Source organism: Mesoplodon densirostris, chromosome 3 (assembly GCF_025265405.1).
Source record: "Mesoplodon densirostris isolate mMesDen1 chromosome 3, mMesDen1 primary haplotype, whole genome shotgun sequence".
NCBI classification, from domain to species: domain Eukaryota; kingdom Metazoa; phylum Chordata; class Mammalia; order Artiodactyla; family Ziphiidae; genus Mesoplodon; species Mesoplodon densirostris.
In genome coordinates this window covers 4,252,337-4,277,813 of record NC_082663.1, presented here as the reverse complement: position 1 = coordinate 4,277,813, position 25,477 = coordinate 4,252,337, and the positions used below count along the sequence as shown (strand labels likewise).

Here is a 25,477-nt window from a genome sequence, read left to right as displayed (position 1 = left end):
CAGCAACTGAGGAAATAAGTCAAATCAGTCTTGCTTAGGACCAGTTGGTCCATATTTGTAACGTGATTTTCATTGTGAATATATTGTAACAAATATCTATACCAGCCTGAATGTATTTTAACCTCATTGTTTTGGTTAAGTGACATCTTTCTTGGAGGAGATAGAGTAAGACATCCTCTTTTATATTGAGATATTGTCACATCTAGGTGATTATACAGTTTCAAGTCGTGATCCAACACCTGAACTGGCAACTTCACACTTAAGCTGAATGCTTCTCCGAAGAGTGTCAATTACATTTCTCTAATGATTAATGATGTTGAGCATTCTTTCATGTGTTTGTTGGCAATCTGTATATCTTCTTTGGAGAGATGTCTATTTAGGTCTTCTGCCCATTTTTGGATTGGGTTGTTTGTTTTTTTGCTATTGAGCTGCATGAGCTGCTTATAAATTTTGGAGATTAATCCTTTGTCAGTTGCTTCATTTGCAAATATTTTCTCCCATTCTGAGGGTTGTCTTTTGGTCTTATTTATGGTTTCCTTTGCTGTGCAAAAGCTTTGAAGTTTCATTAGGTCCCATTTGTTGATTTTTGTTTTTATTTCCATTTCTCTGGGAGGTGGGTCCAAAAGGATCTTGCTGTGATTTATGTCATAGAGTGTTCTGCCTATGTTTTCCTCTAAGAGTTTGATAGTTTCTGGCCTTACATTTAGGTCTTTAATCCATTTTGAGCTTATTTTTGTGTATGGTCTTAGGGAGTGTTTTAATCTCATACTTTTACATGTACCTCTCCAGTTTTCCCAGCAACACTTACTGAAGAGGCTGCCCTTTCTCCACTGTACATTCCTGCCTATAGTGAGGTGGATGGACCTAGAGTCTGTCATACAGAGTGAAGTAAGTCAGAAAGAGAAAGACAAATACCATATGCTAACACATATATATGGAATATAAGGAAAAAAATGTCATGAAGAACCTAGGGGTAAGACGGGAATAAAGACACAGACCTACTAGAGAATGGACTTGAGAATATGGGAGGGGGAAGGGTAAGCTGTGACAAAGTGAGAGAGTAGCATGGACATATATACACTACCAAACGTAAAATAGATAGCTAGTGGGAAGCAGCCACATAGCACAGGGAGATCAGCTCGGTGCTTTGTGACCACCTGGATGGGTGGGATAGGGAGGGTGGGAGGGAGGGAGATGCAAGAGGGAGGAGATATGGGAACATATGTATATGTATAACTGATTCACTTTGTTATAAAGCAGAAACTAACACACCATTGTAAAGCAATTATACTCCAATAAAGATGTAAAAAAAAAAAAAAGAGTGTCAATTACAGAGATGCTATAACACTTCTGGTTTCCCTGATTAGCCGTAAAGGGTTAGATGCCTTTTCAAAGGGGATACAGTGGAGAGAGAACAAGGCTTCACAAGAAAAGTGAGGTCCCCTTAGGGAGGTGGCCTCTGTGGGCTTGAGCTGCAGCACCAGGTGCTCTCGATACAGGCAGGCCCATTACAAGAAGAACAGGACAGAGAAGCTGGGGAACCCAGAGGACACAGGTTCTGTAAAGCTCTCCTCAGCGTTACTTCACGCATCTGCAAGTATTCTTAAGTCCGGCAAAACTGGCGCTCAGCCCGTAAGTGGGAAGAAAATGAGAAAAGATAATTGTACCAAATATATCCTTCACATCTGCCACCGTGGTGTCACCAGAGAAATCCATGAGTTGAAGTCAGTGTGTTCCAAACTCAAGAGTAATGTATAATTGATTTACTAAAAGAAGAAACAATCCAGTACAGTTTCCAAAGATTCCAGAAAAGAATGTTGACACAGAAGTCGGGCTGTGGGGCAGGGCTTGCTGTATAACTTGTGGAATCCAATGCAAGGTGCAAAATCATGAGGGATTTCAAGTTGCCTGCATCAGAGAATTAAACCAAGAGGCGGACCTTCTGAGCATCGGGCCCTGGGTGAATGGGCAGGTCACACGCCCAGGAAGCCAGTCCGGTGGCTCGTTTATTCCCAGTCACTCTGCTAATTAAATGAACTGAAATACTCACTTCTGTAGCATTTCACTTATATGGATCACCTCAGTGACCATGGAACTTTTCATTCCCTTGCTAACCTGTACACTACTGGGCATTAATATTTTCAAGGCTTGTATCTAAGAGATGAGACAAAAAAGTTACTGCCCCCTTTCCTGTCACTAGCAGTGTTGCCATAAGAAGATCATTAGTCATAAAGTTCTCCTGGTGCATCTTATCTGTCATTTCTACCAAATAGATGCAGTCACCCCCTTCGGTATCTTGGTTGTAAAAGAAGCAGTTTTGCTGATGGGTTTGTAGAGGGTCAGCAAAGTGTAGGCAAAAACAATAGGACCATCCAAATTTCAAGCAGAGAGGAATATAGCAGGGGGCTACATGTATACTGGGGGGGCATCCGATGACAGTATGTTTTATCTACACGCTTACTCTGCATTCCTAGAATAATACTGAAGAGAGAGGAAAAGTGTTCGTTTACCATCTGGAAAGTATTTCCTCTCGTTCTACCTTCAGTCCACGGTCCAGGAAGGCGCACAATTAGTGTCTGTGCTTCGAAAACTAGAGAGATAAGATAAATGACAGGAAGAGCCACTCCATTTAGATAAACTGAGAAATAGAAAGGAAATAAATAGCCGTGTGATTTATAGTTCACGTTTCAAAAGCAAGCGATAAAAATGCCTGATTCTCCCTCAAATGAGCCGTGCGAGAGCCGCACGCTGCCGTCTGTGAGAGGCCCTCCTCCTTGCAGGGCACTGGCCTTGCTCCGTCCCAAGGGAGCAGCTCTCGAAGTGCTGACGCTCCATTATTTGGCCGTGATGCTCCTGCTGGCCGGGGCCGAGCAGACGTTTTGAGATCCTCCTCCTCCAACTAGGAGGCTCCTGGACTCCCAGGTCTCTGCCCCGCGGAGATTTACGAGCTGGGATCCTATCCGTGACACCGTGCGCACCTTCGACGCGCTGCGCGCACATGTGCTTGGGGAGGGCTTGGGAGGCAAGGGGTTCCCACCAGCGGAGCAGTTTCCCTGTTCTTGTAACTTACAAAGGAGAAGGGCTGTGGATTAGGCTGTTTTAAAGTCTCCGATCCGCGGTCCTTCGGCGAGCCTCCTTCCCTTCACGCGGAGCTGGAGACGGCACATTGCACCTTGCTGCATCCTGCCTGCCCCGAGTCAGACGACGAGCTGAGAGGCTGAGGACTGCAGCCACGCAGTGTGGCCGCTGTGGCTTTGTGAGGCCGCGGAGAAGCAGGTGGACACGCGGCTCGCGAGGGTCATGGACGGCCGCCTCGCAGGAGCAGTCTAGTAAGAAAGGCAAGGGCTCTCCTGCTTGGACAAATACAGCTTGGGTTTGCTGCCCACTTAATCAGGGACAAAAACTCATCGGTATTCTGGGCAAGAGAGAAACGTATCTCACATTTCAGAGGACAACAAAACAACCTTTAAAATTAAGATCTATTTCCCCAATTCAACTGTTAAAATGGCAATCCACAAGGACTGAGGCATATGATACAGGTTCATTCTTCTGTGTTTGTCACTGATCGTTTTGCTTCACAGACTAATAACTAATGTGAACTTGTTTCTCCTTTTGCAGCAAAAAATAAAACAGCCAAGATTTACTGAGCGTTTTAGCACATGTACTGGGCTAAGAGCTTTTACGTGGATTCCCTCAACCAGTCCTGGCCTTGTGTTGCCCTGATTACATACAGGTAGGAGTACCAAGGTGGCAGCTCAGCCCACACCTCCGACCAGGTGCGAGCTGGCAGGCATGGGCTATGCCGCTGTAGCCCCTTAGCATGCTAAGTCCACTCCACCAAAGGACCCGGATGAAGAAGACCTGTGGGTTGGGAACTGGGAAACTTTGTCCCACCCGGACCGTAGACACCTGTGGGCTGGCTTGTCATCAGGGTCCTGTAACTGGCTGGGGGTGAAGCAGAAACTCTGCAGGCACCCCTCTTGTCCTCCTCAGGGGTCTCCCAGCAAGGACGCATGGCGTTCGTTTCACTGCCAGGCTTTCTACTGTCTCCCACAGCTTTCTCTTTCAGAGGAAATATAAATATCAAAAAAAAAAAAAAGAGATGTATAAATCAAAGAGTTCAATAAGGTAGGGCCTCTGGGTTTTCTGGGGTGATTTGGGTGCCCTCGCTGTGTTCTCCACAGGCTGTTCCCATGCACCACTTCCAGTGTCCCCTAGACGGATCCTGTTGCTCCTGAGCTGTGCCTTTTCATTCAGCACACAAAGCTGTTGACGGAGTTTACTTGTAAAATTCTACACCAATGAGTTAAGTACAGAATATAAGATGTAGAAGAATCCAGAGACCTTGTTGGCTCTGGGTCTCTGACAACCAGGAAGACAGGCTGTTGGGGTGGGGGGGGAGGAGGCCAAGGGAGAGAAACAGTGAGCTGAACAGGGGACCTACCAGAAAAACTAGTAGCATACAAATATATATACATTTAAAATATTGCTTAAGGAAACCCAACACCCATTTAAAAATCTTTCTTGGAAGGAATCCATCAGCATGAAGGAGAAGGAGAAACATAACTATGAAGGTTCCTGGGGAGAAGCAGGATCCTGGTCCAGCGTGAAGGAAGGAAGGCAGAGTGACGGGGGTGTCTCAGGTGGCAGTGGTGGGAGGAGGGTGTGGCCATTGCCTGAGCCCATCTCTGAGGTCTGAGGTCCTGGGCCAAGATTATGGGCTGGGGAAGAAGGAAGCTGGAGGAGACAGGAGGTGATGTAATATCACTGTCCTGCGAGGGACCAGATGCCCAGGGAAGGGTGACAGGACTGCGTGCCATCCTGGGCGGCCAGGAAAGCCGACGGCCATACATTCAGAGTGAGAATGTGGGCTTGTGAACTTCTGGCAGCATTAAGCTCCCGAGCTCCACAGGCAGCAGAGTGAGTCATGAGAGAGGTGTCACCGGGCTCGGTTTTCTGGGCAAGTGGAGTTGGACAAGGGGGTTAAAGCTTGGACACCTGGTGAGACAGGAGGACACCTCGAGCATGGATCTATCTGGGAGCCCAGGAGCCACAAAGACAAAGAGCCCATGGCCAGGGCAGGGTGGTTAGAAACAAGGTCTCACAGGGGCAGCAGGTAGGAGGCAGGAGAGGGCTCAGCTGCCCCAACAGAGACCACGGAAGCACAGCTCAAACATGGGAGGGAGCACTTCCCCTTCACACGGAAGGCTGGGCTGGAGACATGGGGGTGGAGGGGGGCAGCTCTGCCCCAGGGAGCCATGAGGGATTCTGTCTTGTGTCTCCACATGCTTTGTCGGGGCTGGAGCTAAGGCCAGCTCTGCTACTGCTCAGGAGAGAGGACAGGAGGGGAAGATTAGAGCTTCTGCAGGACTCCCTTGAAGGCACCTGCATCTCTTCGGCTCGCATCCCATTGGCTGACGATGATCTAGGAGGGGGATGGGGAACATCCACCAGGGTGTCCGTGCGTAAGCGTGAGTGTGAGAATGTGTGTGAGCATGGGTGTGTGAGTGTGTGTGTCTGGGGTTCTATTAACAAAGACAAGAAAGAAGAAATGTACGTGGAGGAGCACTGCCTGGCAGTCCCTGCTGACGGCAGGAGTGAGAGGCTGGGACAGGACTGGAGAGTCAGGGAGCGTGATCACTCACATGGATGCTAATGGCCACAGGTGGCTCTGGTGACCGAAAGCATCTCATGAGACCTCAGTCCCTAAAGCTATGGCTCATCAAGAATAATACAAGCTCTCTTACTGTTGGGGCAGATCTTGAAGGAGGCTGGCCTAGGGCAGGTACTTTACGTGAGAGACACGTGGAAACGTACAAACAAGGCTTATTACAGATTACGGGAGAGTTGACAAAGCAGCGTCTTATTTCTCAATTGCAACATCCAAACAGGACCGGCTGGGCTCACCTACAAGACACCCCCAAGGGAGAGTGGGGTCACAGAGCTTCATACTTAGGTCACACGTCTGCGTGTTTTCTCTTTGTCAACTCACAGCCGAGGAAACCGAGGCACCAGGAGGTGAAGCCACTTCCCCGAGACCATGCCGCAGGCCTGGAGTTCTTGCCCTGGCCCATGGGACCCAGGCTCATCCCTGAATTCTACAAGCATTTATTGAGGGACAGGTGCAGCTCTCGTCCCTCAGGATATGACAGTGGACAAAACCAACATCTGACCCTGGAGAGGTTTTCTGGAATCAATGAGCGTGAAAATTCTGTACCAGGAACAAAGATTTACCTAAACAGACACAAGAGATGATGATGATAGTCATGGATAATGGTTGAGAGTAAGGACAGTTTTGCCCGACCACGTAAGGTATGCTAGAGTTCTATCACTGGAATCCGATAACCAATAATCCAATCCGATAAGTGACCTTTGTGGAAAGTGATATTTCTGGTGCACTTACACAGGACCAGACGCTGGTAGAAGCGGCCTGACATCTGGGATAACACTGAACAGACAGCAGCTGGGCATCACTTAAATGCCTCCCTTAAGGGTTCAGTACAAGGAGGAAGCCCAGGAGAGGGAGGGAGGGGAACCCCCAGCTTTCTCCCTGCACCGTGGGGCGGAGGCCGTCCTCGGAGAAGCAGCAGTTGCTGGCTACCGTGGCTGCCTCTGCTTCCCCTGCCCCCTCAGGGCCGCCAGCCACTCCTGCATCCTGGGCTGAGTCCTGGACAGTTTAGAGATGCAGAGGGGCCTATTCAGGGTGTCCCAACCACCACTTCGCATCTGAGTTATGGGATGCTTAATATAACGAAGTTGGAAGCCAAGGAGTGGGTGACTTAGCCCAGGGCTGGGGTGAGTGTTCTCTTGAGTCCACTGTAATGAGCTTCACCAAGGCCACCTGGGCAGCTTGGACTGCAAGGGGATGAACCACTCACACGATTCCAGGGAGAGATTCCATGCAAGAACTAAATATTCCCAATCAGCCTGAGTTTTAGCATTCTGATGGATTTAGTCCCAAGTTACCAGTAACTTTAGTTTCCCCTGAACATAAAAGTCACACACACACACACACACACACACCCCTCTTAGTCTAAATTAGTGAGGTTTTTCGGCTTTTCAACACTGTTAACTAGTTGCCTTGAGGCACCCTGGATTCCTCTGCCTTAGCAAGAACTCGGTGCACTATGGAAAGAGAACCCCAGTGCCTGCAGCAGTGCTCCTAACATCCTTCTCCCCAAGGCTCCTTGGAGATGTATGTTCAGAGGTCACAGTGAGGTCCACGCTGTGTCACCTGGAACACAGGTGCAGAACCGGCTGTCCGGGGAGAAGGGGTCAAGTTGGTGCAATGCCTCAGCGGACCCGGGGAGCCCTGGCTGTCTGGTCCCTTGTTTCCTTCAGACAGGAGGTTCATTTTGCAGAAATGGTGCTGTGCTATATCTTCTCTTGGCCGACCAGGGGCTTCATTTCATAAACCATCTTGGACGGTGTGCACTTGGTGTGTCGCTTCAGGCACAGAAGGAGCCCATGGTGGCTGGGATTCTGTCTGCCGTCCAGCCCTGCACAGACCATGGGGGCGCCCGGCTGGCTGCAGGATCACTGACAGGTGAAGCGAGGACCAGGGTGGGCATCAGTTCCAGGAGCTCCTTCGGTCCCAGAAGAACCCCCAGGTGCGCTTCCAATGCCTCGGTGGGTGATGGGCCTCAGGCGCTAAATTCCTTTTGCAAATACTGACCCATCTCTCTCTCTCATTACCAGGCTGTGGGGCTTGGTAGCTGAGGAGTCCGGCTGAGTCGGGACACTGGCCCTCTGAGGGAAGACAGATCTTCCCAAGGAGGACCCCGCCCCTCACAGCAGCTGGGGGCAAGGTCCTGGCCTCTCAGATGCTGGTCTGTGTCCTCCATCTGTACCCTAAGTGAGGGACCAGGGACCCACAAACTCAGAGAGAAGGGAGACAGTGCCTCCCTCCCTCTTGGGTTTTATTGTCTCTGGGAGAGGCATCCAGCTTTCTGCTTTAGAGGCTCAGCTCAAGCAGAGCCAGCTCCTGTGGATCTTTAAAATCAAGAGGTATGAGATCACATGTGTTGTGGCGGGTACCTCCGCTGTCTGAAGGGTCTAGCGGGCCTTTCATCCCGTAAATACGTTACTCAGATGATTTCCACAGCCCCTCTGTGAAGATGAAGCAAGTGAGAAGCAGACAGACTACGGACAAGCCCAGGAAGTGACGGCTGAGGAGGGCAGGGCAGGACCACGGCTGCCTTCTAGGGGTCCTTCCCAACCCCCGTATCAGGGAACCTGAGCTTCCTTCAGAAACGTGGAGGGGCAGCAGTCCTGGGGACAGGTGAGTGGAATCACAGAGCCCTGCTTTCTGCGGCCCGTCCCACACATGTGCAGCATCCACATTCCCTCTACAGCCTGGACAGGCCTCGCCAGCAGGTTCTTCTAACAGGTTTCACTCAGTAAGAAAAGGAAATACCAGCGAAGGGGATAGAGGCTGCGAGGGAAGGCGTTCCTATGTCCACAGCACACCATCCCTCCCCCAGCCTGCACTGAGTAAGACAGAACAAGCTCCATCTACTATGAGAACTTTGCTCCCACTGACAAGGCTTTGCAGGCTATTTCCAGCCCTAGTGCACTTTATTTGTCTCACCTGTTCAGGCAGTTCTTGTTCCTTTTGCCTCTGCTGTCACGGATTATGTGGCAGTGGTTGGCACTTCTATTCCCCAGACTCAAGAGCACCAAGGCCTCAGCATTATATCTGCAAAACCCTGACACCCATTCAGAGGAACATGACAGTTCTTACCTGGGGGGACAGGCGGACACTTTGCAAGGCACGACCCCTGTGACAGGTCGGGTGTCGGGGCTGCAGAATGATGCGTTCACTGGGAACCTCAAGTCTCTGTAGCAGCCTGCTCTCGTGGTCATCTGCCCTGTGAGAGAGTGGGGTGCACAGTGAAGACTCACAAACATGCCCCGTGGTAAAAGACAGGCAAAGAGCTAATGAAATCTCCTGAAAAAAATCTTTACTGTATTGGCACGTCTTTGCATTAGTGACCTTTGGCTGACTACTAATATTCTACTTTTCTGGCCTGTCTTGATGATTTTTATCAGTGAATTGCATCAATTCTAAGATGGCTTGTATCTTCCCCCTACATTTTAACATCTTGTAACGTGTGTCTTGCTATGGGTGCCAACATATATTTGACGAAACAATGTTTTGATTCTTTTCTATTGTTTCCAGAATTGGAAACACCAGCCATTTTTTCAAAACAAACACATATTAAGTACACTCACTTGTGTTTCTAAGTGAGAGGGCACAACAGGAAATGATCGGTAATAAACCAGAAAGAAATACAGACAATAAAGTGATAAGCACTTCACCTCCAGAGAATTCACAGAGCATAATACCTCCTGCAGCAGGATGGTGACCTTTTCACAATAATGGCTTGGATGTTGCCTCAAATGAGGTCAACGGAAATGAAAGTTGGTCTGATTCTCAGCCTCCATTTATATCCCCAGGGCTACTCAGGCTGTCTGAGCATCCCTCAATATGTTCGATATTTCAATTCATTAAATTTACTAAAAAAGGTACCAATGGGACTTCCCTGGCAGTCCAGTGGTTAAGATTCTGCACTTCCAATGCAAGGGGCACAGGTTCGTTCCCTGGTTGGGGAACTAAGATCCCACATGCCATAGGGCATGGACAAAAAATAAATAATTTTTAAAAAAGGAACCATTACTTACAGCAGGGTACCTAGACTAGTCAAAAATCACAGAGATAGAAAGTAGAAGGGTGGTTGCCAGGGGATGGGGGATGAGGGGGTGGGGAGGTGTCTCATAGGCAGAGTTTCAGTTTGGGAAGATGGAAAAGATCTGGAGATGGATGGTGGTGACATTTGCACAACAATATGAATGTGCTTAATACCACTGAACCATGCATTCAAAAGTGGTTAAAATGGTAAATTTTATATCATATATATTTTACCACAATACAAAAGGACTGTAAATAGATATATATCTTGAAGGATGAAGTTGAGGAGTTCATTCAGTGACGAGGAACAAAAAAAAAAGAAAGAAAAAGAACCAAACCAGTGTTGATTTTAAAAATTAACACAATTAATATTAAGGTTTAAAATGATTTTTATTGCTGTACTTGGAAAATGGATGGAGTCCTCCTGTGCATGAGGCCCATCTGTTTTACTTCCTCTGCAGTCAAGGCTGCACTGCTCAGAATGACCTGCATCCGATTTGGTCCCCACAGGCAGATGACCAGAGGTGGCTCATAAAGGAAGGGAGCCAAGACATGGTTTCAGAGGACCAAAGCCACAGGCTGGCAACTCCAGGCTCAACAGCATCTAATGCTCGGTTCTCTATGAAACCGAGTCCCTTACTTAAAGAACACTAAAAGTCTCTAAGATATACATGGAAACGAGTTTGACATTTGGCTTTGCTTTGTCAACAGGAATAAGGCAAATTGATGGGGAAAGTTCCCTTCTCTAGAGAATCAGTTTCCTTGATCAGTAGAGGGAAAAGAGCCCTCCAGGCTCCCAAGCACAGATCTCATGCATCTGAGCCCCAGACCACTTCCTGCCTTGGGTATGGCCCTGTTGGTGCTGATGGAGGACATCAGAGGTGACATAGGACCCTTGTGGTTTTGTGCAATTATTCAGCTCTCTGCCAGCTTGACACAATCATATTTTAACCAAGTTAAACAGTTTTTATTTGATGCACCCCAGTGTGTATCTTCCTGATTTAATGGTCTTTCATCAGGAACAGCATATTAAAAGTGACTTTGATAAAAGTCATGGAATATTTATGCAGAAATATAAGAAAATTTACTTAAACATGTTGAGAATCTTGAAAGTGAGTATTTCTATGAAAGAACAAGATTTAAGTCACATACAACAAGTGTCCCTGAGCAGTAACGGGAAGAAGGTCAAGGTGAACCTTAGTCCCACGAGGCAGAAGAATGATAATAAAAAAGAATATTTCCAGGCTCTGCTAAGACTGAAGCTGTGACATTTGCTCTAATATATAGATTTAGTAAAATCAAAGATGGGCTTGGTGACCTGTGTAGCAAGGCCAGGGAGCCCTCGTGGCTACAGCTCTCCTGGGGACGGGGGGAACCAAGAGGCGTGTCAGGCAACGCAACCCACCGACACCTGCTGGGTTTCACTGTGGAAGGAAGCACATATCGGAAATCCATCTCTTTCAGTGTCCTTGATGTGGTACCGAGCCAGCTGTGTGCCCTGTCACTATGTCACACACAGAACAGATGCAAACACGCAGTGATGGGCACTGGAGGAGGGTCCCTCACATCCTACACTCCAAGCCTTGCACAGGTTCGTCCTCGTCCACTTTCCTGGAGGTGCTTTCCTGGGCATCACCCTGACTGCACGTGGCGATGGATTACTGACCCACCACCGTCTCCTGCCCCGCACCCGCTCTTAGCCCCGATGTCCCCAGGCTGCCTCCTGGACTCACAGACCTGGCTGTCTAACAGATGCACAAATACATAAACATCCATTTCAAAGCAGGCTTCCTCCAGCGCCCCCTGCCCGGGGTTCTGTGGTCTCTGTGTGGTCAAGGGATCAGTCTTGTAGTCCCCTGCCCCCCACCCCCATGCCTTACTCCAGGCATTCCTCCTTCAAGTCCAGCTGTTGGACTGATACCACGGATACTTCCTTCACACACGCATGTGCACACACACACACACACACACACACACACACACACGTTCATGCCACTCCAGGTTAAAAGTCTGTTTTTCTCTTTTTAAGCTGGAGACTCCCCAGCCTTGTCCTCCAGCCCTGCTGCATCCCTCTCATGCTGATATCCCCTCTGGTCCTCTGACTCCCAGCTGTCTCTCTACCTGGAATGTGGTCCTCCACTGCCACCCTTAACACACCTGGCAGAAGTCTTCTCATCCCTTTAAGTAAGACCCACATCCCCCTGCCTCTGAACTCCCGTGCTCCCTGACTTGAGAGCACATCTGAATTCTCTGGTAGTTTAAACATAGAATCCTGGCCACCTCACAGCCTTGGATTCATCAGGCGTGGGGTGGGGGCTGTGGATTTACATTTCTAACCGATGCCCAGGTGCTGCTGGCACTGCTGCCCTGTGGACTACACTTTGAGAACCACAGCTCTACGCAATATCCGAGGCCACCACTTTTATGTCTCAGGTTACACAGCTGTGATATACACATAGTAAAAAATAAATACCTGGTCTTTGTCCCTGGTTCTTGGCACACGGCTCCTAGAACCTTTGGAGTGTCTTTTGTGTGCCGCTGAGCTGGCAGGTGGCGGGGTCCCTTCATAGCTTATGGATGGGGCTTGTCCCCAGAAGCATCAAGGCGTGATTAGAGGGTTTCAGCCCAATCCTGGGCCTCTGGGGAGGGGAAAGGGGCTGGAAATTTAGTTCAGTTACTGACCAATGATTTAATCAATCCTGTGTAATGAAATCTCCATGGAAACCTCTAAACAACGGGTTTCAGAGAGCTTCCAGGAGGATGGCACACCCCGGCTTCATGGGGTCCAGAGCCCTTCCCGACCTCTCCCTGTGTACCTCTTCATCTTGCTGTTCCCTGGTGTTTTTTTACAATAAACCTGTGACAGTAAGTAAGTAAAGGGCCTTCCTTAGGTCTGTGAGCTTGTGTAGAAAATTATATTGAACCTGAAACCGGGGGGTGGGGGGTGGGAGAGTGTAGAACCCATAGCTTTGTAGCCAAGTCAGACAGAAGTGTGGGTGCCCTGGCATGCAAATGGCATCTGAAGTGGGAGCAGTGCTGTGGGACTGAGCCCTTCACCTGTGGGGTCTGACGGTGGCTCTAGGTAGTTAGTACCGGAGTTAGATTAATGCAGGACACCCCATTGGAAGCTGGAAAATCCGGCAATGGTGGTTGGTGTGGACAAAACCCACACATTTGGTGTCTGGAGTGTTGTGAGTAAAGATAGTTCCTGCCAGGCTAGACCAGGTTTGTGCTCATTTGTCCTAGAAAAATGGTAAGCAACCCTTTTCCCTCTCAATAGCATCCAGGATTGGGTAAGACATTATATGGTGAACCTAATGTCAAAGTTCAGTGGACATATATGTGTCATCCTTTAGATCACATTTCCTGAGAGCGGAGAGTACAGCCTGCCTAGACTGATTTGCTCCCACACTTATGAGGCAGTTCTTCAGCCATCGGCCAATTTTACTATATCCAGTAACTCCTAAGCCCCAGCAAGTTAATACAGTCAGCCCTCCTGGTTCAAGGGTTCTGAATCTGCTGATTCAACCAACTACTGATGGAAAAAAATCAGAGAAAACAATCCTAGAAAGTTTAAAAAAAAAAACAAACTTGAATTTGCCTTGTGCCAGCAACCATTTACCTAGCATTTGCCATGTATTTACAACTATTTAGGTAGCATTTACATTCTATTAGGTATTATAAGCCATCTAGAGATGATTTAAAGTATGTGGGGGGAGGTGCATAGGTTATTTGCAAATACGACCTCATTTTATATAAGGGACTTGAGCGTCTGCAGATTTTGGTATCCAAGCGGGTTCCTGGAACCAACAGGGAAGGATGACTGTAGTGAGTTAATAATACTTGGCAAAAAAAGTCATCCAAGTAAGGGTATATTCTCTTCTTTATACAGTACTTAGGATGAACTAGGCACAGTTTTGATGACTGACCCATATATCAATGCAGAGATGAAATCTGAATCAATGTTTTACGAGTCTACTTTTCCACTTGCTAAAAAAAAAACACATGTCATTTTAAAGCTGTTCTGTAGGGAATCTTGTGAACTCCATTAAATTAAATCCTGCGAACTCCTTGAAATTAAGCCAGATAATCTTAATGACCCAATTTACATGAGGACCTACTGAACAAGAGTACGATTTTCTAAAACTGTTGATTGTCAGTTCTAATAGTAGAAAAGGAAAATTCATCTTTTCTCTCCACTTATATGACAATTTAAAAGTCTATTTTTAAATTCTTTCACCAAAGTCTTCTGGTTTTTTAGGTGTGACTCTATGAATAATGTCTTCAGTTTGGTTTCCAGTTTTGAGATTGAAGACATGTGGAATTCAATGCTTATGCTCAAGTCTTAACAAAGAATCAGGACTTAATGATCACTGATGGTCCTGAGTGAGGTACAGGCTCTCGATCAAGCAGATAGGAAATTGTTTTTCTTTGAAATAGAAACAGAAGTTTACTTTATTAATGTATTCATTTTTCTTTCTTAGTGGAGACATTTGTTTGACCTTGGTGTCAGCCAAGTCCCGAACTTTTACCCGTTAATTGGATAAGAGGGAAATCTAGATCTAGTCATTCATGGAATAATTTAATAACAATGTGATAGAAAAAATATAACCCAAAGAAAAACACTGAATTTGTCCAATGCATGTCCAAGTTCTGACTCTGCCAGTTAATTTTTTTCAGTCTTTTAGCACCCCTGGATCTACCCACTAGATGCTGGAAGCAACCCACCCCCACTCATCATGGCAACTAAAATGCCTGCACACATTTCCAAATGCTCCTTCTGAAGGACAGTACAATCTTTAGTTGAGGACACTGATAGGCCACAAGCAGATAAGAAATAAAGTATATGATTAGGAAAAGAAAGGGAAAATGTAGAGTGTTGCCTGGAAATTTTAAGCAATTAGTGGAAGTAGAACAAAACAGGAGAGTGGTCATCAGGTTCACAGCAAAATTCACTTAAGAAGATGACAATGACAAAAATGCTATAAAACAGAATTTACGGTGTGTAGCTAAAAGTAAGATTCAGAGGGTATTTTCATGGCTTAAATACTTATATTGATAAAAATAGGTATGAATGGAAATAAATGAAACCAATACTAAATTACAGTGTTAGAAGAAAGGATAGATCAAGGAAGCAGAAAGAAGGAACTGATATAGATTGGAACAAAAGTCAATATATTAGAAAATGAACAGACATCAATATATTTGGATGCAGACAAAAATGTGAAGCAGAAGTTAATATGTTAGGGAAGAGAAAATGGTGAATCCAGGATCTGATGTTTTGGGGGAGGGGGTTATCTTCAAGCATAACAATCTACAACCCAGCTCACTCCTCTCTTTCCTGCTCTTCCCTCGATGACAGGGGCTCCATGTCAGCACTGCAGTCTTTACATCTCTTGTCTATGAGGCTGTCGGGGAGATCCCGCCAATGAGAAGTATGAGCACAGGATGTGGAGAGCCACAGGGAGGATGTGGAGAGCCACAGCATCGTGTCCCTGGCAGAGAGGATAAAAACTGGCTTTGGCACATGTGAGGTCTGCAGTAGGCTCCAGACATTTTCCTGGGAATCACCTGCTCCAATGCTGGCTTACCTCTAATCCTCACCAGGAATTTCTGGAATGTTCCACACCTTCCACCTCTTTAATAGCCAGAGCAACTCTGAGAGATACATGGGTCTGTCTCTGACCTTTACTCCTCCAACTTCTCCAGCTATTTTGTAAGCACATGATCCTTTATATTAAAAACCTTCCTGGGGCTTCCCTGGTGGCGCAGTGGTTGAGAGTCCGCCTGCCTATGCGGGGGACGCAGGTTTGTGCCCCGGTCCGGGAAGATGCCACATGCCGCAGAGCGGCTGGGCCCGTGAGCCATGGCCGCTGAGCCTGCGCGTCCGGAGCCTGTGCTCCACAACAGGAGAGGCCACAACAGTGAGAGGCCCGCATACCGAAAAAAAAAAAAAAAAAAAAAAAAAACCTTCCTGCTTGAAATACCTAGTGTGGTTTCTGCTTTCCTGGCTAAACTGTCACTGACATACTAACTTAATGAAGAAAATAAACAGTAAGCACACATACACAAAATAAGAAATGAGAGACTTCTCTGGTGGCACAGTGGTTAAGAGTCCACCTGCCAATGCAGGGGAAGTGGGTTCAATCCCTGGTCCGGGAAGATCCCACATTCCACGGGGCAACTAAGCCATTGCGCCACAACTACTGAGCCTATGCTCTAGAGCCCATGAGCCAAAACTACCGAGCCCGTGTGTCACAATTACTGAAGCCCACATGCCTAGAGCCCAGGCTCCACAAAAAGAGAAGCCACTGCAATGAGAAGACTGTGCACCGCAACGAAGAATAGCCCCCGCTCACCGCAACTAGAGAAAACCCATGCACAGCAACAAGGACCCAATGCAGCCAAAAATACATACATACATACATACATACATACATACATACATACATAAAATGCAATTGGTTTGGTGCCGACAATGTTCTGGTTCTTTATATGGGTAGTGGTTGCACAGATATTCTTACTTCCAAAAAGTAATCTATATTCTTCAAAAAAATTAATAAGAAAATATGATTAGATATTCTGAAAATACTAAAGTTTTAATGCATAGAATGTGAAATTCATAAGTATTTATTGTAAACACTTCAACACATAGTACTTGACACACAAAATGAAGAGGTACTCAATAAACATTGGTTGAATTAGTGAAGGTAAACTATTGGCTACCAGACTCTCACACTTTAAATGATGACATCTTACTTAAAACTGTAGTATAGAACCACACACAGAGAGGTCATTTTAAAATTTATATAAGAATAATACTCTTTATTTTCAAAGAAAAGAGAGTCATTCAGGTCCCTTACATTCAAAAGAAAAAAAAAAACAGAAAAAAGAATGGGAAGGCCAGAAGGGGGAGCTCTCATGCCCTACCGCTCGATGTCAACTGCATTATCAACAAGAAGAGAGGTACCTTGCATCTCCAACAGGAAGAAGGTTATTACTTTACTACCAGCAAGAGGAAGAATTTCTCCTTGTCTGGCAACAGTCCAGCCAGTGAGAAACTGCACAGCTCAGCCAATGGAAAGTCTCTATACTTCAAACTCCCAGTGTCCTCCAATGGACTTTTCATTTATAACAGCCCATCACAACTTCCTTTTCTCCTCTATAAAAGAATGTTCCTCTCCTTTATTCTCTGGACTTGCCTGTGGTTTGACATAAATTGCATGTCCAGAATTGCAGTTCTTTGCTGTTCCCTGATAAACCCATTTTGCCAGTAAAATAACTAGTTATTTTATTGTTTTAGGTCAACAAAAGTATCAGTAATGGTTGAATGTATTTGCTCCAGAATGTGAACTCCCATATTAAAAATGAGCTATTGATTTAATACGTAAGGAGGAACTCTCTGAAAATGAAGGATACACATGATGTGATAACATGGAAAAGCTTATCATTAACGAACTTCTGAAAGAGAACACACACTTGTAAACCGGAACATAAGGAAGAGATGGAACAGGACTTATTAAAATGTTTGCAGTGACCTTGGGTCAGAGGAAGATTTGTCTTCCCTATTTTCTATGTTTGTGACATTTGTAATGAAAAATAATTCCAACATCTACAGATTTGGGCCTTCATGAAAATGCACATCCCCTTTTTCTGACATCCTGGGAAGTCTTTTCTCAAGGACACCGGGCAGTGCAGAATGGGGCAGGAGGGGCCTGACCTTTCAGGTGATGCTCACCTGACCTAATATTGGCCTGCAGCTTGTCTGCCTACCTGCTCGGGCCTCCCCTTCCCCTTTCTGTTCTTTGCCCACCAGAAAGCTCAGCAACAAAAGCCTAAGAGATGCACCAGGGAGGGAGGAGCTGGGAGCAGGGGAGGCTGACATCCTGGTTTCTGTTTTGCTCCACGTGGTAACTGTTGATTGACACAGAAAATCAAACTGGAAAGCACACCAGGGGCCCCATAAAGCACACACCCACACAGGCACTGAAGAAGAAGGAAGGGTTCTGGGCCTGTTCAGATTCCCTCCTCAGTAGAGGGCGGAGTGGAAGGCAGACTCCGCATCAGGGCTCTACTCTTACACTTGAACTCCTAGGGAGCATCCCAGGTATCACATGGCCAGGCTGCTTGTAAAGGTTTTGGTTATGCTTTGAGAAACCATTTTTTCACAGTTTATCCAGGGCTGCAGATTCCATGAGAACAGAAGGTCTTTGCTTCACTTGAGAACCTGAAAATCTGAACCCACAGTCATGGCCAAGAACATCTGCATTTCTTTTTTCATATTCCTGATTTTGTTTCTTAATTTCTGTATGGTTCTTCTCAGATCATTTCTCCCTTATGAGTTGCCTCTGAAACCTCTCTCAAACTCCTGCTTTTCTGTTGTCTATTCATTACATTGTGCTTACCTATATTTCAACCATCCCATAACCTCACTTGAAGGAAAAATGGTGAGCTAAAGATTAAGCAAAAGAAACGGCCCTCATGTTTGTGTGCAGTATCTATGCCTTTGTTTCAAAGAGCTTTTCTTAGGTCCTTAATCAGAAACTTTCGCTCACAATATGAATATACTCTGTACACTCAAGATCTTGGGTTCAGCATTTACCTGGACCTAAAGTTCTCAGTTTGTGAATCTGATAAGGTTACAGGCTGGCATGTTGTGAAGGTCAGATGCTAAGATAGCAGCCTGGGTGGAGAAAGGGAAAATAGGAGCTCCACAGGACAGGTTTCAGAACCAGTGGCCTAACTGTCTGGAGCATTCAGCGGGGGGCCGAGGGCTCTGCAAGGTCAGGACTGTCCCTGTGGAGAGGACCACATGCTGCCTTATCATACCACGTGCTGGACTGACCTCCACGTGGCAACCTGAGTCCGCCCAAGAAGGGCATGCTCCATCCATGAGTCTGGGGAATCAGAAAGCGTTTCACAGGACCATTTCTCTCCATCTCCTTTAAATGCTGCATAAGAGAGTGAACTCATCTGTTACACTGGAAACTGCAGCTTCCAGGATGTACTTCCTGTACCCTTTGCCCCATTCCTCCTCCTGAGCTGCCCCAAAGTCCTGCCCACTGGCCATTGTCCCATCCTGGTAGGAAAAGGGCAGGCCATGCTTTGTCCACTCACTGTGGCAGTTACAAGCTTGCACACCCCATGGGCACACAGAGACATTCTGCAGGCCCCTCTCCAAGTGTGTGTGTGTCCACCACACATGCCTGCACACACCAGTGTGCCAAAGCACACAGGACCTTGAAGATAGCAGCACAATCCAAAATAGGGAGGAATGTGTTCATCTCCCCTGCCTGGGGCCATGTGACTAGTATCATTATGTAATTCCCTCTTGCTTTAAGAGTTTAGTAACCTAAACAGTCCAATTTCTTAAGCAAAGCTATAACACTAATGGAAAAGAATAGAAGCTGACATTTACTTGGCCAGACTAAGTGTTAGAGCTTTACAGGTATTCTCTCCTCTAATCCTTAAAGGAACCCTATACGGTTGATTACATTATTATCCTCACTTTATAGATGGGCTTGCTAAGGCGTAAAAGGCTTAAAAAGCTCACGAGTTTTAAAGAGGCTGGGCCAGGACTCCATCCCTGACAGTCTGGCCAAAACCCCATGCTGCATGTTCTAGCCTTGACACGACAGGTCACCTGCTGGCCTGGCCTTTCTATCCAACGTGACATGCACGTGTAGAAATTTTAAGCTCTTGTTTGATTCCTGTTTGAGAAGGAAAGAGATTCATAATGTAATCTGTTTCAGAACTCTTCATATACTGGAGGACAATTTCTTAAACTCTATTTCACTGGGAGCTGAGTAGAAGGCTAGAAGCAAGGGAATTTGAATTCTAGGGAATTTCAATTCACTTTCAGGTATGCTCCCTTCTTTACATCCAGGAGCAGAAGGATGAGAAGCCTGAGGGACAGCCCTGGGGAAGCCACCATGGAGGGGTGACAGTGGGCTGACCCGGCATCAACATTTCCATCTGTGGCCTTCACATATTTATAAATGGAAAAGCAGTTGAGATCTTGCATTTGTTCATTCAACAAATATATACTTGATGCCTGGGATGTGCTGGATCCTGAGCACATAGCAGCTAATAACAAACAGCAAACATCACCAACCAACCAGCACCCTAGACCATCCCATCACGGTCACAGAATCTAAACCACAGAGAATGCAGTGACATGTACACACGTCACCCATGAAGACAAATATCCGGGCAGGAAAGTTGAGGGTGGTGCTGCTTTGGGGTGGTGAGGACCACGGCTTGCTGCCTGAGGGCCTCCTGGAGCTGACCATTGGTGAGCAGAGCACAGCAAAGGCACACCAGAGGTGCAGGGAACACTGAGCCTACAAAAGGCACTTCCTCAGACCCAAGAAAAGTTTAAAACATTGAGAAAGCTTACAAAATTGAAACCAGTGCAGAAAAACATCAAAACCAAAGACAGGGGAAAAATACATCCAGGCACCGCTCAACACAATAGCATGTAGGAATGATGAGATGTGAGGATGCATAATACAAATTCTTTCCTCTGCAGGACACTTTTTCACTTCCATGCAGCGTGCCCAGATCCTGGGCTTTCTGCAGAGACTGACCCGGGAGCCTATAGAAAAAATATCTTTTCAGTCATACTATAGCCATTTACCTCCATTTCTGCATTGTTAAAAGGAGAATTGCATCCGATGTCTCTGCTCATTTTCACCGAGATTAAGTCAAATTGAGAATGAAGGAGTAAAGTAAACAACCAAGGCAGGTTGTTGGTTGGCGTTCTTCCTAGTCACAGGCTGGGAGCCTGCAGGCCGGGCCTCTCAGGCTGCAGGCATTCCCTCTCAACATGGACAGGAATAGGTGAATGGATGAAACATTACATGCCAGGTGCCTATGGGATGGACCAGTGATGCCCAAATTCTGGACTATTAAAGTAGAAATGGCCAGGCTCAACTGCATATTCTCTTAATTTAAGGAGTCCTTAGAGACATTCAGATATCAAAGAGGAGATGGCACACACCGGCACCCACCATCCCAGGGTGAAGACCCTCAGGCAACAACGCAGGCCCTGACCATGTTGGGAGTTAGTTGCCTATGGATATGAGGATGCTGGAAAACACTCCTGGCTCTGCATCTCAGATCAAGTCACAGCATTTTCCAAAAGATAAGATTTTCACAGGGATTTAGCCTGGGGACACTAGACACTCTGATTTATCCCACATTGAAATGGTCACGAATCTAAAAGTTCAGCAATGCACCAAAAGATGATGAATTTTGGAGGTCAAATCTGTTTGTAGGTGATAAGGATGCTCGAGGTTTTAATTTAAAATTACTTTCCCCATATAAACAATAGTAACTCTAAAGGTGAATTTAAATGTTTCTTCCTTTGTTTTCAAACATCTGAATATTCTGGGAAAATAAAAATATAGACAGCCATATGCCCAGTGGTATTTAGGGTTTCTGGGCTCTATTTTTACACTAAGTTTTAGATAATTATGTTTTCAGATGAGTTTCATGTGGGTTGGGGGTCTCCTCAGCCACCTGGCTGAATGTTTACAGAGACTCAGGTATCATTTCTCTGACTGGGGGCACATCTGTAAAGCAATTTCTCAACTGTGCTTCCAATCTCTCAACTATCTGTCAGGAAGAAAAATCTCATAGTCCACAGGAATGTTAGAATCAAGCTGGCCAATCTTCTAAAATGATCCATGTTAATAGATAAGAGAAAACAAGAGTATAAAATGTGAAGAATAAATTAAAAAAGAGAGAATAATCCTTTAACTGGGGAAAGCCCAAAGCTGAACCCTAGCCATGGAAGGTGGTGAGTTTAACGAGCAATGTGATGAAGCTCTACCTTTATCTTTTTACAGAAACCAGCTCTTGCCAGATCTTTGGAAATCATTTTAAAATCTTCACATTTTGCCAAAATATCTGGACGAGGAGTATTCCGTCTAAAAGACTGTGATTATATCAAAGAATATCTAAGTTTTCAGTAATTCTAACAATAGAATGAGTTCCAGCTGTTGACAAAATCCTTATCTTTTTTTTTATAAAGGAAAAGAAACCCATCATTTAAGCAAAACTACACAGAAAACTGGAAAATATTCCATAAATGAAGCATGTGTTTTCGCAAGAAGCATGCATCATCTCTGTGGTAAGCGCTAGATAGTACAGACATGAATGCCTGCACATTGAAGGACCTTGACAGCGGAAGAAGGAAGACAATTCCAGGAAAGCAGAATGGGTGAACTCCTGGGAGCTGTTGCTAGAGTCTAAATGATGCACAGGTGTGCTTAGGTGACAGCTTTCCTGGCACCCTAACGGGCACCAGAGCTTGGAAGGTGGTGATGATGGCCATTTATGGATGACCCGTGACATCCTTGTGTCTGTTCTGCTTAACAAGAAGCTGGCCCGATATCCGATTTTCCTGACCACACTGACCTGTCTGAAATGACAACAGGACATGACCTTCATTTTGCTGTCGGCAGGTGTTACCTGTCTTTAAGGTTCCAAGTTTGGTTAATGAGAAGGAAGCAGCAGGACCTGAAACCCACATGTACACCTCCCTCCCCCCGCAGGAGGATGGTGGAGGGGAAGCCATCCATGACCACATGACCACCACAGCAGCCTGAGAGGGGCTGGGCCTAGGATGGGTCCCAATGCCCCCAGTGAGGGGGCATGTGCAGGACTGCAGGGCTCTGGGAACAGGGAAGGGTTCCTGCTCTCCAGGAAGAGTGGACAAGATGGACTTCTTCATCTTACCCTGAACCTTTGGGGGCTCTTGAAGAAATGGATGGGGTGGACATTGCACAGGCCCCCTGAGGAAGTTGGTCCCTCTCCAGGGGATGAACTTGTTTTCCTCTCCTCTGCTTTTCTGGGGGGTAAGAGGGCTAAAGTGGGGATGTGTTTTGTAATTTATCCGGGCCTTGGATAAAGACAGAGAAGTGGTTTCATGAACTTGGCTCAAAGGTGACCCAAGGCAGGGAGGAAAAAGCCAGAATCATTTCAGTTGATCTCTGAGACCTAGAAGGACAAGCCCAAGCTTTTAGGTAAAGTTTTAAAAAGTGAAATGCACATTTACTCTAAGATTCAATATAGGTAAGGACATTTTGAATGTAAGAATGGGGGACGTCTAACTTGAAGTAGTTCCTGTGAAAATGATGTGATTTTTATCCAGTGAGTAACATGAATGGCTGATGTTCAAAAGCTGTCTCAGCTCTCCACCTCTGATTATGACAGATACTCAAAATGCAGCTAACCCAGCACTCTCTGTGTCACGCTTCTGGGGTCCTCTCTGAGTTCTCATGAATGCCTGCATACGACAGTTTATAATCTCGTATGTTATGTATGGGTGTGCGGTAATTCCTCCCTCCAGATTGCATGTTTTGAAGGACAGGGCCGGTCTGTATGATTCTTTATTATAGACTCAGAACTCAGCGTGGTGCCTTGCACACTTAAGGAAGAATGTAAGTACTCAACGCCTTGGTTGAGCTGTACAGAGGTATCATGTTTCAATTAGCCTTAATGCTAATAAGTCACTAAGTACTTTTCATATAAAGTAACAATTACATTGGTGTTTCATCATCCACTTCAGAAACAGAGAGAATTAGCAAAGGTCTCTACATTTTCCCCACGTGGCTTAAAGAAGTTTGAGGTTCAGATTGACACCCACAAATGTTTGCTGACTGAACAGTGAATGAATGAATGAATGGTTTCATATCAACAAAACAAGGGCAAGGTTGCTAATACATAATTTTATTCCATTTTCTTTTTATTTTTTATTCCATTTTCTAAACCTAACCACTAAGCTAATTAAAGTTTAAGTCCTAGAAATATCTGTAGATGGTGAAGAGAACATTACTGAGAAAGTATGAAAGAGCCTGATTTACAAGCCAGTTTTAAGATTTGTCTGAGGAACTCTAATTGTGAACCAGATGAATAGTTCCATTTGAAAGATGATAATCCCCAGACATTGCATGATGCATATCAGATAAATTAAACATAACTATAAACCACATCTGGATAAGCCTTTTCATGAGGAAGTAAATCAGAGGTTTGAAATTTGTTACTATTTGAAATGCATTGAACCGATTGAATCACAGAAGTAGATTTTTTAAAATTGCAGCATAGGTAATTTTGAGATATTGCTGATGCCTTTACACTGTCAACAAGAGTCTGGTGAAGTCATCACCAGGTCTAAAAGCCCTTATCTTAGAGTAGGACATAATCGGCTAAGCTGGTTCCTACCCCCCAAATGCTCTTGGTTTAGCATCTCATTGTATGAGTCCTTGCGCATCACCAATGCCCCAGTGAGAGTCTGGCCAAGGCATGACTAAGCAGCATAACTGAAAGAAAATCCCATGGTTATGTCATAAAAGTGAGTGGAAAGGAAAAAAAGAAAAGAGCAGAGGAAGCTGTCAGAAAAGAAGATGAGAGGCGCTGTCAGGAAATCTTATTTTCTATAGAGAGACAGGCCCATTAGAACAGATAAGGAAATGGGATTATCCTTCCTTTACTGATGCCAGGTAATGTTTCTGGAATGAAACAAGAGGTGGGGGATTACCCAGGTATCTTCTCCCAGTTCATTAATTCCCTAACTGGTTCCTTTAAAGACGCCCCTGTAGACATTAAAGTCACAAGAAGATAGCTAAGTAAAAGATGCTTCAAAGGTTCCAAATCCAGGTTATTGGGAGGTCTATGCAAGCGGAAATCTTCAAAATATAAAACATGCAGATAAAATGAAGCTAAGACCTGAACCCGATCCGGCTGCCTCTAGCCTCCATGGACTCTTTTGACTTTTAAGCCTTGTTGAGGGTTTCCACAAAGCCATGTAAGTGACAAGGCATAGCAGGTGCTCAGTTAACTACAGTGATGTGTTTCTAATTTTCCTCCTGTTTGTACAGAAAGTAAGATAATACCTGGGGATGCAAGAGAGGAAAGAGAGATAGAAGGGAGGGTGAGGTTGTGCTTTTGTCCTTTTAGGAAAATATGGGAGGGTCCACTTAAATTTAAGCCCATGGGATTTCACAAGTGCTTACATGTGGCCTGGGAGGAGATGCTTTGATTAGGTGCTGAGTCCTGGGAGTGGTATGGCATGGGCATTACCACCGGGAGGACTGAATGGAAGAGATGCAGCCTACACAAGGTGATAAAGGATGGGCATCCCACAATCCTTCTTGCTGTTGAATTGAGAAACCTTGATTTTCCATGAATTTTCCATCAAAATTAAAAACAAACACCCATTTGCTGACTCTATAACACACTTCTTTAGGCACATGATTAGGGAATGGGTTTTGGGTTGATTCCCTCTAGAAACCTCAATGTAAAAATTAGTCCTTAGGTGAAATTAGGAGATTTGCTAGTACACTGATCATCCACTGGGTGTTTTTCAGCCTATTGAGATGGGTAATTTGGTTGGTGCTGAGGAAACTGAGCATCCCTCTGCATGCCTGACTCTCAAAAGGAAGATGTGAGAGAAACTGTCCTAATGAAATACTCTCATGGACCAGACATCTTTACAGATGCTGCCACGTGGTTCATTACACTCCTTTCACAACATGAAAATCATAATGTCCTGACACAAATAGAAGGCTTTCTGATTTAATTATTATTTTAATCAGACACTGTTGGATAATCCTAAATAGGGGCAGATAAAATCAAGCATACCCAATATGGGCAAGAGAGTCGTAGGGGATGGTTATAAGAAAGAGGAAAGGGAAATAAGTAGGTTAACTTTCCCAGGTCACACACAGAGATGCCGACAAGTATGGTTCTGTTCTACTTTTTTTCTGAATGGAGTAAAAT

General features: G+C 45.6%; 1 protein-coding gene across 1 annotated transcript in view; it reads right to left on the bottom strand.

Annotated features, from left to right (window-relative positions):
• Nucleotides 1–25,477, bottom strand: part of ADAMTS16 (ADAM metallopeptidase with thrombospondin type 1 motif 16) — a 165,396-nt gene that overhangs the window by 42,303 nt on the left and 97,616 nt on the right. Inside the window, exon 23 of the mRNA XM_060094292.1 lies at nucleotides 8,744–8,870. Within this exon, the coding sequence (XP_059950275.1) occupies nucleotides 8,744–8,870 (127 nt within the window). The remainder of the gene's footprint in view (nucleotides 1–8,743; nucleotides 8,871–25,477) is intronic.